Source organism: Salmo trutta, chromosome 18, assembly GCF_901001165.1.
Source record: "Salmo trutta chromosome 18, fSalTru1.1, whole genome shotgun sequence".
NCBI lineage: Eukaryota > Metazoa > Chordata > Actinopteri > Salmoniformes > Salmonidae > Salmo > Salmo trutta.
In genome coordinates, this window is record NC_042974.1 from 24,114,047 (window position 1) to 24,128,792 (window position 14,746).

Here is a 14,746-nt window from a genome sequence, read left to right on the forward strand (position 1 = left end):
GAATGAACATAACAAGATTCAACAACTGAGACATAAACTTAACAAGTTCCACAGACATGTGACTAACAGAAATGGAATAATGTGCCCCTGAAAAAAGGGGGGGGGGGGCAAAATCAAAAGTGACAGTCAGTATCTGGTGAGGCCACCAGCTGCATTAAGTACTGCAGTGCATCTCCTCCTCATGGACTGCACCAGATGTGTCAGTTCTTGCTATGAAATGTTACCCCACTCTTCTACCAAGGCACCTGCAAGTTCTGGGGGGAATTTCTGGGGGGAATGGCCCTGGCCCTAGCCCTCACCCTCCGATCCAACAGGTCCCAGACGTACTCAATGGGATTGAGATCGCGGCTCTTGGCTGGCAATGGCAGAACACTGACATTCCTGTCTTGCAGGAAATGACGCACAGAACGAGAAGTATGGCTGGTGGCATTGTCATGCTGGAGGGTCATGTCAGGATGAGCTTGCAGGAAGGGTACCACATGAGGGAGGAGGATGTTTTCCCTATAACGCACAGCGTTGAGATTGCCTGCAATGACAACAAGCTCAGTCCGATAATCCTGTGACACACCGCACCAGACCATGACGGACCCTCGACCTCCAAATTGATCCCGCTCCAGTATACAGACCTCGGTGTAACGCTCATTCCTTCTAGGATAAATGCGAATCCGACCATCACCCCTGGAGAGACAAAACCGCGACTCGTCAATGAAGAGCACTTTTTGCCAGTCCTGTCTGGTCCAGCAACAGTGGGTTTGTGCCCATAAGCGACGTTGTTGCCGGTGATGTCTGGTGAGGACCTGCCTTACCACAAGCCTACAAGCCCTCAGTCCAGCCTCTCTCAGCCTATTGTGGACAGTCTGAGCACTGATGGAGGGATTGTGCATTCCTGGTGTAACTCGGGCAGCTGTTGTTGCCATCCTGCACCTGTCCCGCAGATGTGATGTTCGGATGTACCGATCCTGTGCAGGTGTTGTTACACGTGGTCTGCCACTGCGAGGACGATCAGCTGTCCGTCCTGTCTCCCTGTAGCGCTGTCTTAGACGTCTCACAGTACGGACATTGCAATTTATTGCCCTGGCCACATCTGCAGTCCTCATGCCTCCTTGCAGCATGCCTAAGGCACATTCACGCAGATGAGCAGGGACCCTGGGCATCTTTCTTTTTGTGTTTTTCAGAGTCAGTAGAAAGGCCTCTTTCGTGTCCTAAGTTTTCGTAACTGTGACCTTAATTGCCTACAGTCTGTTAGTGTCTTAACGACCGTTACACATGTGTATGTTCATTAATTGTTTATGGTTCATTGAACAAGCATGGGAAACAGTGTTTGAACCCTTTACAATGAAGATCTGTGAAGTTATTTGGATTTTTACAAATTATCTTCGAAAGACAGGGTCCTGAAAAAGGGACGTTTCTTTTATTGCTGAGTTTATATTATTCAATAGCTCAGAGACAAACTCAGACTAATGAGACTGCAGCTATCTCCTGATCAGAGCCTTGGTGTCACGATGCGGAGCCTTTTCAGTCTTAAGTAGGCCATTGTTTGTGCTGGGTTGAAAGTAGAGATAATGCCTCTTCCCACAGCTAGAGACTGTTTAGTAGGTCAGGTCTAGATTTGGGGCTTGTGAAGTTGACCACGCGGTTGGATTTTAACAGTGAGGAGGCAAAAATGCAGATCTGGTTCTTCATGCCCAGAGTGAGACTTTTTATTAGCAAAGTGAGGATTAGACTTAGCATAGCCGACAAGACTGTAAACGTACAGTGGCAAGGAAAAGTATGTGAACCCTTTGGAAATACCTGGATTTCTGCATAAATTGGTCATAAAATTTGATCTGATCTTCATCTACGTCACAACAATAGGCAAGCACAGTCTGCTTAAACTAATAACACACAAACAATTCCACGTTTTCATGTCTTTATTGAACACACCGTGTAAACATTCACAGTGCAGGGTGGGAAAAAGTATGTGAACCCTTGGATTTAATAACCGGTTGACCCTCCTTTGGCAGCAATAACCTCAACCAAACATTTTCTGTAGTTGCGGATCAGACCAACACAACAGTCAGGAGGAATTTTGGACCATTCCTCCTTACAAAACTGTTTCAGTTCAGCAATATTCTTGGACTTTCTGGTGTAAACTGCTCTCTTGAGGTCATGCCACAGCATCTCAATCGAGTTGAGGTCAGGACTCTGACTGGGCCACTCCAGAAGGCGTATTTTCTTCTGTTGAAGCCATTCTGTTGTTGATTTACTTCTGTGTTTTGGGTCATTGACCTATTGCATCACCCAACTTCTGTTGAACTTCAATTGGCAGACAGATAGCCTAACATTCTCCTGTAAAATGTCTTGAAAAACTTGGGAATTCGTTTTTCCATTGATGATAGCAAGCTGTCCAGGCCCTGAGGCAGCAAAGCAGCCCCAAACCACGATTCTCCCTCCACCATGCTTTACAGTTGGGATGAGGTTTTGATGTCGGTGTGCTGTGCCTTTTTTTCTCCACACATAGTATTGTGTGTTCCTTCCAAACAACTCAGCTGTAGTTTCATCTGTCCACAGAATATTTTGCCAGTAGCCCAGTGTGTCACGTCCTGACCAGTGAAAGGGGTTATTTGTTATTGTAGTTTGGTCAGGGCGTGGCAGGGGGTGTTTTTCTGTGTGTTTTGGCGTTTTGGGGTTATATTCTATGTCCTTTTTCTAGGTTTTGTATTTCTTTGTTTTGGCCTGGTATGGCTCTCAATCAGGGACAGCTGTACTTCGTTGTCGCTGATTGGGAGCCATACTTAGGTAGCCTGTTCTTCTTTTGGTTTTTGTGGGTGGTTAATTTCTGTTTAGTTCGAGTTCACCCGACAGAACTGTTTGGCAGTCGTTTTGTTTATTTGTAGTGTTCATTTTTTCCCATTAAATTACAAAGATGAACAAATTCACGCTGCACCTTGGTCTCTTCACAACGACGGCCGTTACAGAACCACCCACCATCAACGGACCAAGTAGCGTGGGAGAAAGGAGTCATGGACCTGGGAGGAAATCCTGGATGGGGCAGGACCGTGGACAAGGCCCGGAGAATACCGCCACCTGCCGGAGGAGATAGAGGCAGCGAAGGCAGAACGGCATTTCTGGGAGGATCGGCTGGCACGGCAAGAGGAGGCTGAGAGGCAGCCCCCCAAAACATTTTGGGGGGGGCACACGGGGAGATTGGCGGAGTCAGGCGATAGACCTGAGCCAACTCCCTGTGCTTACCGGAAGCAGCGTGGTACTGGTCAGGCACCGTGATATGCTGTGAAGCACACGGTGTCTCCAGTGCGCACTCATAGCCCGGTGCGCTATAGGCCAGCTCCCCGCAAGTACCATGCTAGAGTGGGCATCCAGCCAGGGAGAAGTATGCCTGCTCAACACATCTGGCCACCAGTGCGTCTCCTCGGGCCAGAATATCCTGCGCCGGCTCTGCGCACTATGTCTCCAGTGCTTCGGCACAGCCCAGTGCGTCCTGTGCCCGCGCCCTGCACGTGCCGGAACCAAGGTCACCATCCAGCCAGGATGGGTTGTGCAGGCTCTCAGCTCGAGACCTCCAGTGCGCCTCCACGGCCCAGGGTATCCGGTGCCTCGGGAAAGGACAAGGCCTCCTGTGTGTCTCCCCAGCCTGGTGAGTCCTGTACCTGCTCCCAGAGCCAGGCCTCCTGCGTGTCTCCCCAGCCTGGTGAGTCCTGTGCCTGCACCCAGAGCCAGGCCTCCTGCATGTCTCCCCAGCCTGGTGAGTCCTGTGCTTGCGCCCAGAGCCAGGCCTACTGAAAGTCCCACCAGTCCGGAGCCGTCCGCCAGTCCGGAGCCGCCAGAGCCGCCCGCCAGTCCGGAGCCGCCAGAGCCGCCCGCCTGTCCGGCGCAGCCAGACAGAGTCGCCCGCCTGTCCGGCGCAGCCAGACAGAGTCGCCCGCCTGTCCGGTGCAGCCAGAGTCGCCCGCCTGTCCGGCGCAGCCAGAGTCGCCGCCTGTCCGGCGCAGCCAGAGCCGCCCGCCTGTCCGGCGGCGAGTGACCCCGCTCTTGGCCTGATATGGCTCTCAATCAGGGACAGCTGTACTTCGTTGTTGCTGATTGGGAGCCATACTTAGGTAGCCTGTTTTCCTTAGGGTTTTTGTGAGTGGTTAATTTCTGTTTAGTGTTGTTACCTGACAGAACTGTTTTGGCTGTCGTTCGTTTCTTGTTTTGTTTAAAGTGTTCCATTAAAATATTATGATGAGCACTAACCACGCTGCGCCACGGTCTACTCCTTCAGACGGCCGTTAAACAGTGGAACATCCAGGTGCACTTTTGCAAACTTCAGACGTGAAGCAATGATTTTTTTGGAGAGCAGTGGCATCTTCCGTGGTGTCCTCCCATGAACACCATTCTTGTTTAGTGTTTCACGCATCGTAGACTCGTCAACAGAGATGTTAGTATGTTCCAGAGATTTCTGTAAGTCTTTAGCTGACACTCTAGGATTCATCGTAACCTCATTGAGCATTCTGCACTGTGCTCCTGCAGTCAACTTTGAAGGATGGCCACCCCTATGGAGAGTAGCAACAGTGCTGAACTGTTCTCCATTTACCGACAATTTGTCTTACCGTGGACTGATGAACATCAAGGCTTTTAGAGATACTTTTGTAACCCTTTCCAGCTTTATGCAAGTCAACAATTCTTAATCTTAGGTCTTCTGAGATATCTTTTGTTGGAGGATGGTTCACATCAGGCAATGATTCTTGTGAATAGCAAACTGAAATTTGGTGAGTGTTTTTTATAGGGCAAGGCAGCTCTAACCAACATCTCCAATCTCGTCTCATTGATTTGACTCCAGGTTAGCTGACTCCTGACTCCAATTAGCTTTTGGAGAAGACATTAGCGTAGGGGTTCACATACTTTTTCCAACCTACACTGTAAATGTTTAAATGATGTATTCAATATAGACAAGAAAAATACAATAATTTCTGTGTTATTAGTTTAAGCACACTACATTTGTCTATTGTTGTGACTTAGATGAAGATCAGATCAATTTTTATGACCAATTTATGCAGAAATCTAGGTGGTTGATCAAAGCCAAACTGAACTGAATCAAAGAAAACCCAGGCTCAATAACGCCTGTCAACGGCAACATGCCAACCTTACCCTGTCTCTCTCTCTCAAACAATGAAAGCACAGGGTTTAAATAGGACTACCCATCATGCCTCTGACCAATGAGAACAAGATGTCATTTCACATCATGAAAACTATCATTCATAAGTAATGAAATACAAAGACATGTTCAGATCATACATATCATAAGCAGAGAACTCAATCAAAGTGCTAAACCATGCTTATTAATGCATAAATATAACATAGGGCTTCAAAGATGACCTTCCCCCTGGGAATTAGCAACTTCTGCATTACCCATACTCCTGAATAAACTATGCACTCTTGAACGCGCCCACCGTTTGACGGTGGAAGCTCTAACCAGCTAATGGCCAGATAACCCTCTGCAATAAACAAGTAATACAAGGTAATAATTTACATTTCTACCTTCACATTTAAATTTTTACACATTATCACAATGTAGTAGTAATGTTTTCTCATCAGTTGCATGAACAGAAAGAGTTAGGCTATATTCCCTGGAGACGCACAGCAAAAGCTTTTAGCGCCAAACCATTTGTCTGAGTTCGACCACCAACTCTAAACATGTTCCTTTCCTTTCACAGGTGATCAACAATCAAGACATCGGATTACATGACTACCCCACATTATTACAATAAATAAATGTACTTCTCATAATAGCTTGATTTCTATCATGTGTGTATACAGTACATGATCAGGCAAGACTTTAGACTATGCGATGGAGGACATAAGCCAATCGTCACAGTGCCATCTCGGACTACTGGAGTTATGACTGAGGTGCTCCCAACCCAGGTGGAGGGCAAACCAGAGACACTACAGAGGGTTAGAACGAACGGCCAAGGAGAAGTGAACACTACTGGGTAGAGACAAAGACAGAGGGAAGAGAAGAGAGGAGAGGTCGGGATGGAATTGTGGAGAGAAAGAAAGAGGGGAAAAGGATGAGAAAGGGAGATGGTGAGTGAGGAAAGAAAGAAATGGAAATATGAGTGGATTGTACTACTGCAAAACGAGCAATCCATAAGAAAAGAGGGAAATACCTGTATAAAGTGCTGTTAATTATTTGGTTATACAAAATGTTTTATTTAATAACGGCAATTGAAAAATCACTCAATCTGAATATAGCACTTTACTCTATTCCAGGTGCATCAACAGCTACAAGGTAAGGCCAGATCACAAGTTAGCTCGGTCTATAATATAACAAGAGAGGCAAACACATACATATTGTAGGAAGGAGACACAGTGAACTCAATGAGTGAAGGAATACTCCCTGCTAACAATATGATTGCAAAAAACAACCTACATTAAGGCTCTCATATTCTCTCAGATGGGACTGGAGAGAGCTAATATTAAAAAATGTATGACATTGTGTAATGCCATTTTCTACCAAATCTGACCATAATTCTATCCTCCTGATTCCTGCTTAATAGCAAAAACTAAAGCAGGAATTACCAGTGACTCACTCAATACGGAAGTGGTCAGATGACGCGGATGCTACGCTACAGGACTGTTTTGCTAGCACAGACTGGAACATGTTCCGTGATTCATCCAATGGCATTGAGGAGTACACCATGTCAGTCACCGGCTTCATCAATAAGTGAATCGACAACGTCGTCCCCACAGTGACCGTAAGTACATATCCCAACCAGAAGCCATGGATTACAGGCAACATCTGCACCAAGCTAAAGGCTACAGCTTCCGCTTCTGCTTTCAAGGAGCGGGACACTAATCTGGAAGCTTATAAGAAATCCCGCTATGCCCTCAGACGAACCATCAAACAGGCAAAGCGTCAATACAGGACTAAGATTGAATCCTACTACACCAGCTCTGACGCTCGTCGGATGTGGCAGGGCTTGCAAACTATTATGGACTACAAAGGGAAACCCAGCCGTGAGCTTCCCAGTGACGCGAGCCTACCAGACAACCAAATGCCGTTTATGCTCACTTTGAGGCAAGCAACACTGAAGCATGCATGAGAGCACCAGCAGTGTACTCAGAATATGTACGGACCAACTGGCAAGTGTCTTCACTGACATTTTCAACCTCTCCCTGACAGAGTCTATAATACCTACATGTTTCAAGTAGACCCCCATAGTCCCTGTGCCCAGGAATGGGAAAGGTAACCTGCCTAAATTACTCCCGCCCCATAGCACTCACATCAGTAGCCATGAAGTGCTTTGAAAGGCTGGTCATGGCTCACATCAACACCATTATTCCGGAAACCCTAGACCCACTTCAATTCGCATACCGCTCCAACAGATCATGCAATCTCAATCACACTCCACACTGCCCTTTCCCACCTGGACAGAAGGCACACCTACGTATGTGAGAATGCTGTTCATTGACTATAGCTCAGCGTTCAACACCATAGTGCACACAAAGCTCATCACTAAGCTAAGGACCCTGGGACTAAACACCTCCCTCTGCAACTGCATCCTGGACTTCCTGATGGGCCGCCCCCAGGTGGTAAGGGTAGGCAACAACACATCTGCCTCGCTGATCCTCAACACCGGGGCCCCTCAGCGGTGCGTGCTTAGTTCTCTCCTGTACTCCCTGTTCACCCACAACTGCATGTCCAAGCACGACTTCAACACCATCATTAAGTTTGCTGAAGACACAACGGTGGTAGGCCTGATCACCGACAACGATGCGACAGCGTAAAGGGAGGTCAGAGACCTGGCAGTGTGGTGCCAGGACAACAACCTCTCCCTCAATGTGAGCAAGACAAAGGAGATGATCGTGGACTACAGGAAAAGCAAGTACCGGAGTGCCAAGTCTAGGTCCAAAAGGCTCCTTAACACTTTCTACCCCCAAGCCATAAGACTGCTTAACAATTAATCAAATGGCCACCCGGACTATTTGAATTGACCCCCCCCCCCCCCCCCCCCCCCCCCCCCCCCTTTGTTTTTACACTGCTGCTATTCACTGTTTATTATCTATGCATAGTCACTTTAACCCTACCTACATGTAGAAATTATCTTGACTAACCTGTACCCTCGCACATTGACTCGGTACCGGTACCCCCTGTATATAGCCTCGTTATTGTTATGTAATCTTATTGTGTTACTTTTTTATAAACCATTTGACTAGTTTATTTAGCAAATATTTTCTTAACTCTATGTCTTGAACTGCATTGTTGGTTAAGGGCTTGTAAGTAAGCATTTCACGGTAAGGTCAACACCTGTTGTATTCGGCGCATGTGACAAATAAAATTTGATTTGATTTGAATGGATACTGCTCCATGAGTAATACCACTGCTGCATACTGATTGTTAATTGGTCACGTAAGGTCACTCTGAATGCTCAGTTTCTAAGGAGACACGGGATGATGTCCCACACACATCAGTATTCAAAACACAGCTTGATTAAACCTAATCAGTGCAGGGGAGAAAAGTAGTATTGGGGTATAAGTGCTGCTTAGTATTCCAACATGTGCACAACAAAGGACATGTGACAGCACATCTTATTGCGTCTTAAACAAATTAACTCAATTAGTAATCAGCAATAGATTCTAATGTGAATCCAGGGTGAGTCAAAGGCACTGACAGCCAGCTGACCGCCAGAATATCGGTTACCAGGGCAACAATCCCCTTGGCAACACGGACACTGTTGATCTCATCAATACTTATCAATTACTGATGTTGACAGGGAGAAAATGGGAGGCTATCCCTGAACTGTTATGTGTGTGCGTGCGTATGTGTGTGAGCGTCCGGTGTGCATGTATGTCTGTGGATCCATGCATACGTGTGTGTATGTGTTGGCGTGCCTGCCTGCCTGCCTACCTGTGCACGTTTGTGTGGAAGGGACAACAGGGGTGAGTGTGACAGGCGGTGACACAACCTTGTTTGGTAAAAGACAGATGATTGCGGTTCCCTGAGAGGAGAAGAAGCTAGCCTGTTGCCAGAAAGGATTTCTCAGTATGTCTGAGGGACAAGGTGAGACAGAGGCATAGTATCCTGAACATGAAGGATGTGACTGTTTCACCAACCCTTTCCATCCAAATGAGATGAGGAGCTGCAGACGACTGCAAAATCAAAAGAGAATATGATGAGGTTTGTAAACAAACTTGTCATGGGGAGAATCTGAGGCCCTATTCATTAAGCATCTCAGAGTGGGAGTGCTGATCTAAGATCAGTTTGACCTTTGAAGTCATAATAAATAGAAGGGGGGACCTGAATACGGGCCCTGATCTTCATGACCCTTTGACTTCCGATAGGGAGGACAGATTGACCTGTGACCTCAGGATGCCATGATTTATCAGATCAGACTGATTGATCAGTGGAGAGAGTGCTGCCTCAGTCTTTTACAATAGCAGACAGAACTTACTAACAGATTAACTGTATGAGACGAAACACCATAGAATCCACTGAATAACTGACAGACCTAGGTTGTGTTCAATATGCACTAAATGGAAGAAAATAAAGTGAAGCAGGGAGGGAGTACTTGGACTACTTGGAATACTTGCAAAAAGGAGAACTATTTTTTGTTTCTTGTTACAAAACGTTTTTTTAAATGTTTTTGTGTGCCCTAATGAACATGACCCTGAATGGACAGGGAGACTGGATCATCTCTGAGGTAGAGAGGGCTGTGTTGACTCACCACTGAGTTGCTCCATAAAACACACATTGCCATGGGCGTTGAAGGCCAGGGTGTCGGGTGTGATGCACAGGGTGTGGAAGAGGGGCGATGGGGTGATACTCTGCAAGGCCAGGACACACTCCACACACACTGCCCACACCTCCTGCTCTGTCAGACAGGTGTCCCGCAATGACAGGATATCTGCCAGGGACACGTTCTCCTGTGGACACACACACACCCACACACCCACACACACACACACACACACACACACACACACACACACACACACACACACACACACACACACACACACACACACACACACACACACACACACACACACACACACACACACAAGAGTAACACACATGCACACACAGGCACAATTAATACGGTATGTGTCATGCAGCAATACACACACTTACACCCACACCCTCGTATGTCATGCTGCAAACTGTGCAAAGCCAAGCGGGCACATTTCGTCTTATGAAGAAGCCTTATTACATCAGTGAATACGAAACAACTCATGGCATGTTTGACATTTTCAGTGCTGAACTTCTGTGTGAAGAAGAGAGGATCTTTTGTTGCCTTTGCACATGAGCACAAAAGCCAGTCTTTGATGGCACTGAGATAGAGAGACTCGATTGTGATGTGTCCCGTACTCTGCATTTCCATTACATGCATGTGACTGAACAGTGGAACAGACCACTGTCTTTTCACAAAAGTCTCATGGAAGTCTCATGGAACATAGGCATTCACTTGTTGTAATTTTAAACACTCTTAGAAAAAAAAGTCCTATCTAGAACCTAAAAGGGTTCTTCAGCTGTCCCCATAGAATAACCCTTTGAATAACCATTTTTGGTTTAAGATAGAACTTTTTTGGTTCCATGTAGAACCCATTCCCGCAGAGTATTTTACATGGAACCCAAAAGGGTTCTACCTGGAACCAAAAAGGGTTCTCCTATGGGACAGCCGAATAACCCTTTTTTTTACCGTTTTTTTCGAACATTTAAAAAGATGGAACTGGGGTGAAGACAGAATATTCCTCTTTAAAGTACCTCTTCAATTGATCTGAGAGAGATCTAAAAGATGGTTGTCTGTCAGTTACAAAATATTTGTTTCGGAAGGTGAATAAAGCGCACCTACAATGCTGTAGAATATGGCACAATAATAGGGCAGAAAACTGTCACTTTAAGCAGCAGCAAAAGGCCATAAATAGACTGTTTCCCTTGAGAACAGTGCAGAGAAACATTGAGTCTCTCCCTCTCTCCTCAAGTTAAATTTGCAGGTCTGCGTAACTTTCCCTCTCACTCCAAGAGCTCTAAATGAGACCAAATCTGCACTGGTGGAACTCCTCAAAAGTTTAGAGAAGGAGAGAGAATAAGAGGGAAAGAAAAGAAGAGTGAAGTAGTGAGTGATTTTTTTTGTGGTTGGGCTTCTAAGTGGGTGACTAAGTAATCGAGGGAAATCATGGTGAATTGTTAGTGGTTTAATTCATCCCATAGTACTCAAAGGTCAAATGTGACTAAGTTTACACTTGTTCCCCTTGTGTGTAGGCTACAGCTGAATGCATCTGGCAGGCTGACCCCACACATACCGCCTTCCACTCAAGATTACCCTCCAGTGTCTCTGCGGAGTCGCCACACTTGCAAAAGCCCTTGCAGCTCAAAACTTCCAGAGCGAAAAACTGTGAATAACTGTTCTGCACAGAATCATACTGCACACTGTACATTGCTTAACATTGGAACTATAATTACTTACAATATGAGTGAAATAGTTTTCCTTCCAAAAAATGCTGATTCAGTATGTTAAAAGGTAGCTTTTCTGCCTTCCCTGTAGCTCAGTTGGTAGAGCATGGTGTTTGCAACGCCCGGTTTGTGGGTTCTATTCCCACGGGGGGCCAGCACAGAGAAAAAAAAAATAAATGTATGAAATGTATGCATTCACTACTGTAAGTCGCTCTGGATAAGAGCGTCTGCTAAATGACTAAAATGTAATGTAAATGTCTGTGTTGGAATGGTGTATGCGTACCCTGGGGTGGCAGGTAGCCTAGTGGTTAGAGCGTTGGACTTGTAACCAAAAGGTTGCAAGATTGAATCCCCAAGCTGACAAGGTAAAAATCTGTCGTTCTGCCCCTGAACAAGGCAGTTAACCCACTGTTCCCCAGTAGGCCGTCATTGAAAATAAGAATTTGTTCTTAACTGAATTGCCTAGTTAAATAAAGGTACAAAAATATATATCTATTTAAAACAATAGAATGGTGTGGACATACAGTACCAGTCAAAAGCTTGGACACACCTACTCAGTCAAGGGTTTTTCTTTATTTTTACTATTTTCAACATTGTAGAATAATAGCGAAGACAGCAAAACCATGAAATAACACATATGGCATCATTTAGTAACCAAAAAAGCGTTAAACAAATTAAAATATATTTTACATTTTAAATTCTTCAAAGTAGCCACCATTTGCCTTGACGACAGCTTTACACACTCTTGGCATTTTCTCAAACAGCTACACCTGGAATGCTTTTCCAACAGTCTTGAAGGAGTTCCCACATATGCTGAGCACTTGTTGGCTGCTTTTCCTTTACTCTGCAGTCCAACTCATCCCAAACCATCTCAATTGGGTTGAGGTCGGGTGATTGTGGAGGCCAGGTCATCTGATGCAGCACTCCATCACTCTCCTTCTTGGTCAAATAGCCCTTACACAGCCTGGAGGTGTGTTGGGTCATTGTCCTGTTGAAAAACAAATGATAGCTCCACTAAGCGCAAACCAGATGGGATGGCGTATATCTGCAAAAAGCTGTGGTAGACATGCTGGTTAAGTGTGACTCTAATTCTAAATAAATCACTGACAGTGTCACCAGCAAAGCACCCCCACACTATCACACCTCCTCCTCCATACTTCACGGTGGGAACCACACATGCGGAGATCATCTGTTCACCTACTCTGTATCTCACAGAGACACGGCGGTTGGAACCAAAAATCTTAAATTTGGACCCCCTCAGACCAAAGGACATAATTCCACCGGTCTAATGGGTCTTCCTTTCCTGTGGCGGTCCTCATGAGAGCCAGTTTCATCATAGTGCTTGATGGTTTTTGCGACTGCACTTGAAGAAACTTTCAAAGTTCTTGACCTTCATGTCTTAAACTATTGATGGACTGTCGTTTCTCTTTGCTTATTTGAGATGTTCTTGCCATAATATGGACTTGGTCTTTCACCAAATAGGGCTATCTTCTGTATACCTTCTGTATACCTTGTCACAACACAACTGTTTGGCTCAAACGCATTAAGAAGAAAAGAAATTCCACAAATTAACTTTTAACAAGTAACACCTGTTAATTGAAATGCATTCCAGGTGACTACCTCATGAAGCTGGTTGAGAAAACGCCAAGAGTGTGCAAAGCTGTGATCAAGGCAAAGGGTGGCTACTTTGAAGAATCTAAAATATGTTTTGATTTGTTTACTACATGATTCTATGTGCATTATTTCATAGTTTTGATGTCTTCACTATTATTCTACAATTTAGAAAATAGTAAAAATAAAGAAAAACCCTGGAATGAGTAGGTTTTGACTGGTACTGTATATCATATATGTGCGAGTAGACCACTGATTGGCCAGCTCATTCTCCTCAGGGAGATGACATCATGTTCTATGAGGAAATAGCAAGCATTTTTTTTAAACGGTTGGTTTGAGATACAAGGTAAAGGTAGGGTTTTTGTGGTTTTTTTCTCCAATTTATGCTTTGGCCACAAATATGAGTATAGGACGAGTCAACCACATTATTTGGATATGAGTTAACAGAATATTAACTTTGAAAAGTTCGATTTTCACGGGGCAGGTACTTTAAAACTCAAACTGGGAGATGAAAACAGGCAGGGTAGTATTTTAATGTTGTAATGAATCTCCAGATTATCAATTTAAAGCCATGAGAGGACACAGCAGTGGTTAATACCTATGTCCCACAGTATAATTATGGTCTTTGATCACCATGAGAGTTATAAGGAAAGATCACAGACATTAATCTGATCTTAGTGTCCTGAGACTGAGAGCATGCTGTTGATTTGATTAGACCTTATAAAACAACATGTCTTCTTCAATCCTTAAATCACTTGGTGAAGAGCATATAGGTCAGCCTATCTATTGGGACTGCACAAGTAACATAGCCCAGCTGCATATATTTCACAGACAATAAAGTCAGTCCCTTGGGGACCCTCAGTCCACAATTTTGTTGGTAGCCTACATTATTCAAGCTTAGTTAATATATACCAATGAGAGAACAATAATATTTATGATGATAATAATGTAAACATAAATATTCACTCTCACCTCATCTTCAAGGAGTGCAGGTAGATGCTCAAATTCATTGTATTCCTCCTCTTCTTCCTCATCTTCCCCTGAGAATTCGACTGCATCAGTTCCAGATGTCCCCATTGTATTTAGTTTTGAACAAGACTCTGGATATTTGTAGAATTGTGTGTGTGCAGTTTCACACTCATAGCCCTTAGCCTACTGTAGCCTAAAGCGTTCCCTCCCTTGGTGTCCTGGCAAAACTGTATTGAGTCAGGAAAGATTACATGCCTGAATACGTGGTCCAAACACGAACAGTGCGGGCTACTTTTTTAGAATGTTCCCCGTCCTTCCACTACCACCCGCAACATGATGCGTCATTCAACAAAACGGTCGGTGTCACTGCAGTTATTTTCATTCCAAAACAAGCGAAAGACAGCGTTTGAATGTGGACTGCCAATAATCAACGGCAACAAGGGAGTTTGCCAACTATATGCTGTCATGGCAACGACTGCCACACCTCCACAAAAATAACCGACATTGCGATAATGAACTGCAGTTCCCAAGTCCTCCTAGTAAGGGCTACGAAGCTACACTATGTACCATAATTTGTTTTGAAGAAGGGTAGCCTATTTACAAGATTCCATTCACGTACGGCGCCGCGATCTGCATCAAAGCAATACTGGAATAGCGTGCCATTAAGTGACTTAGAACGGTATAGCCTTTGCTGTCCTACATTATTTTGCACTCATTCTCACGAGTGACATT

General features: G+C 45.0%; 1 protein-coding gene across 3 annotated transcripts in view; it reads right to left on the reverse strand.

Annotated features, from left to right (window-relative positions):
* Positions 1–14,466, reverse strand: part of LOC115153050 (kinase non-catalytic C-lobe domain-containing protein 1) — an 80,822-nt gene extending 66,356 nt beyond the window's left edge. For all 3 annotated transcript variants that reach the window (XM_029698082.1, XM_029698080.1, XM_029698083.1), the window contains exons 1-2: positions 14,018–14,466; positions 9,705–9,903 (exon numbers count right to left, since the gene is read on the reverse strand). In XM_029698082.1, the coding sequence (XP_029553942.1) occupies positions 9,705–9,903; positions 14,018–14,122 (304 nt within the window). In that variant the 5' untranslated portion in view covers positions 14,123–14,466. The remainder of the gene's footprint in view (positions 1–9,704; positions 9,904–14,017) is intronic.
* Positions 14,467–14,746: the final 280 nt, after the last annotated feature.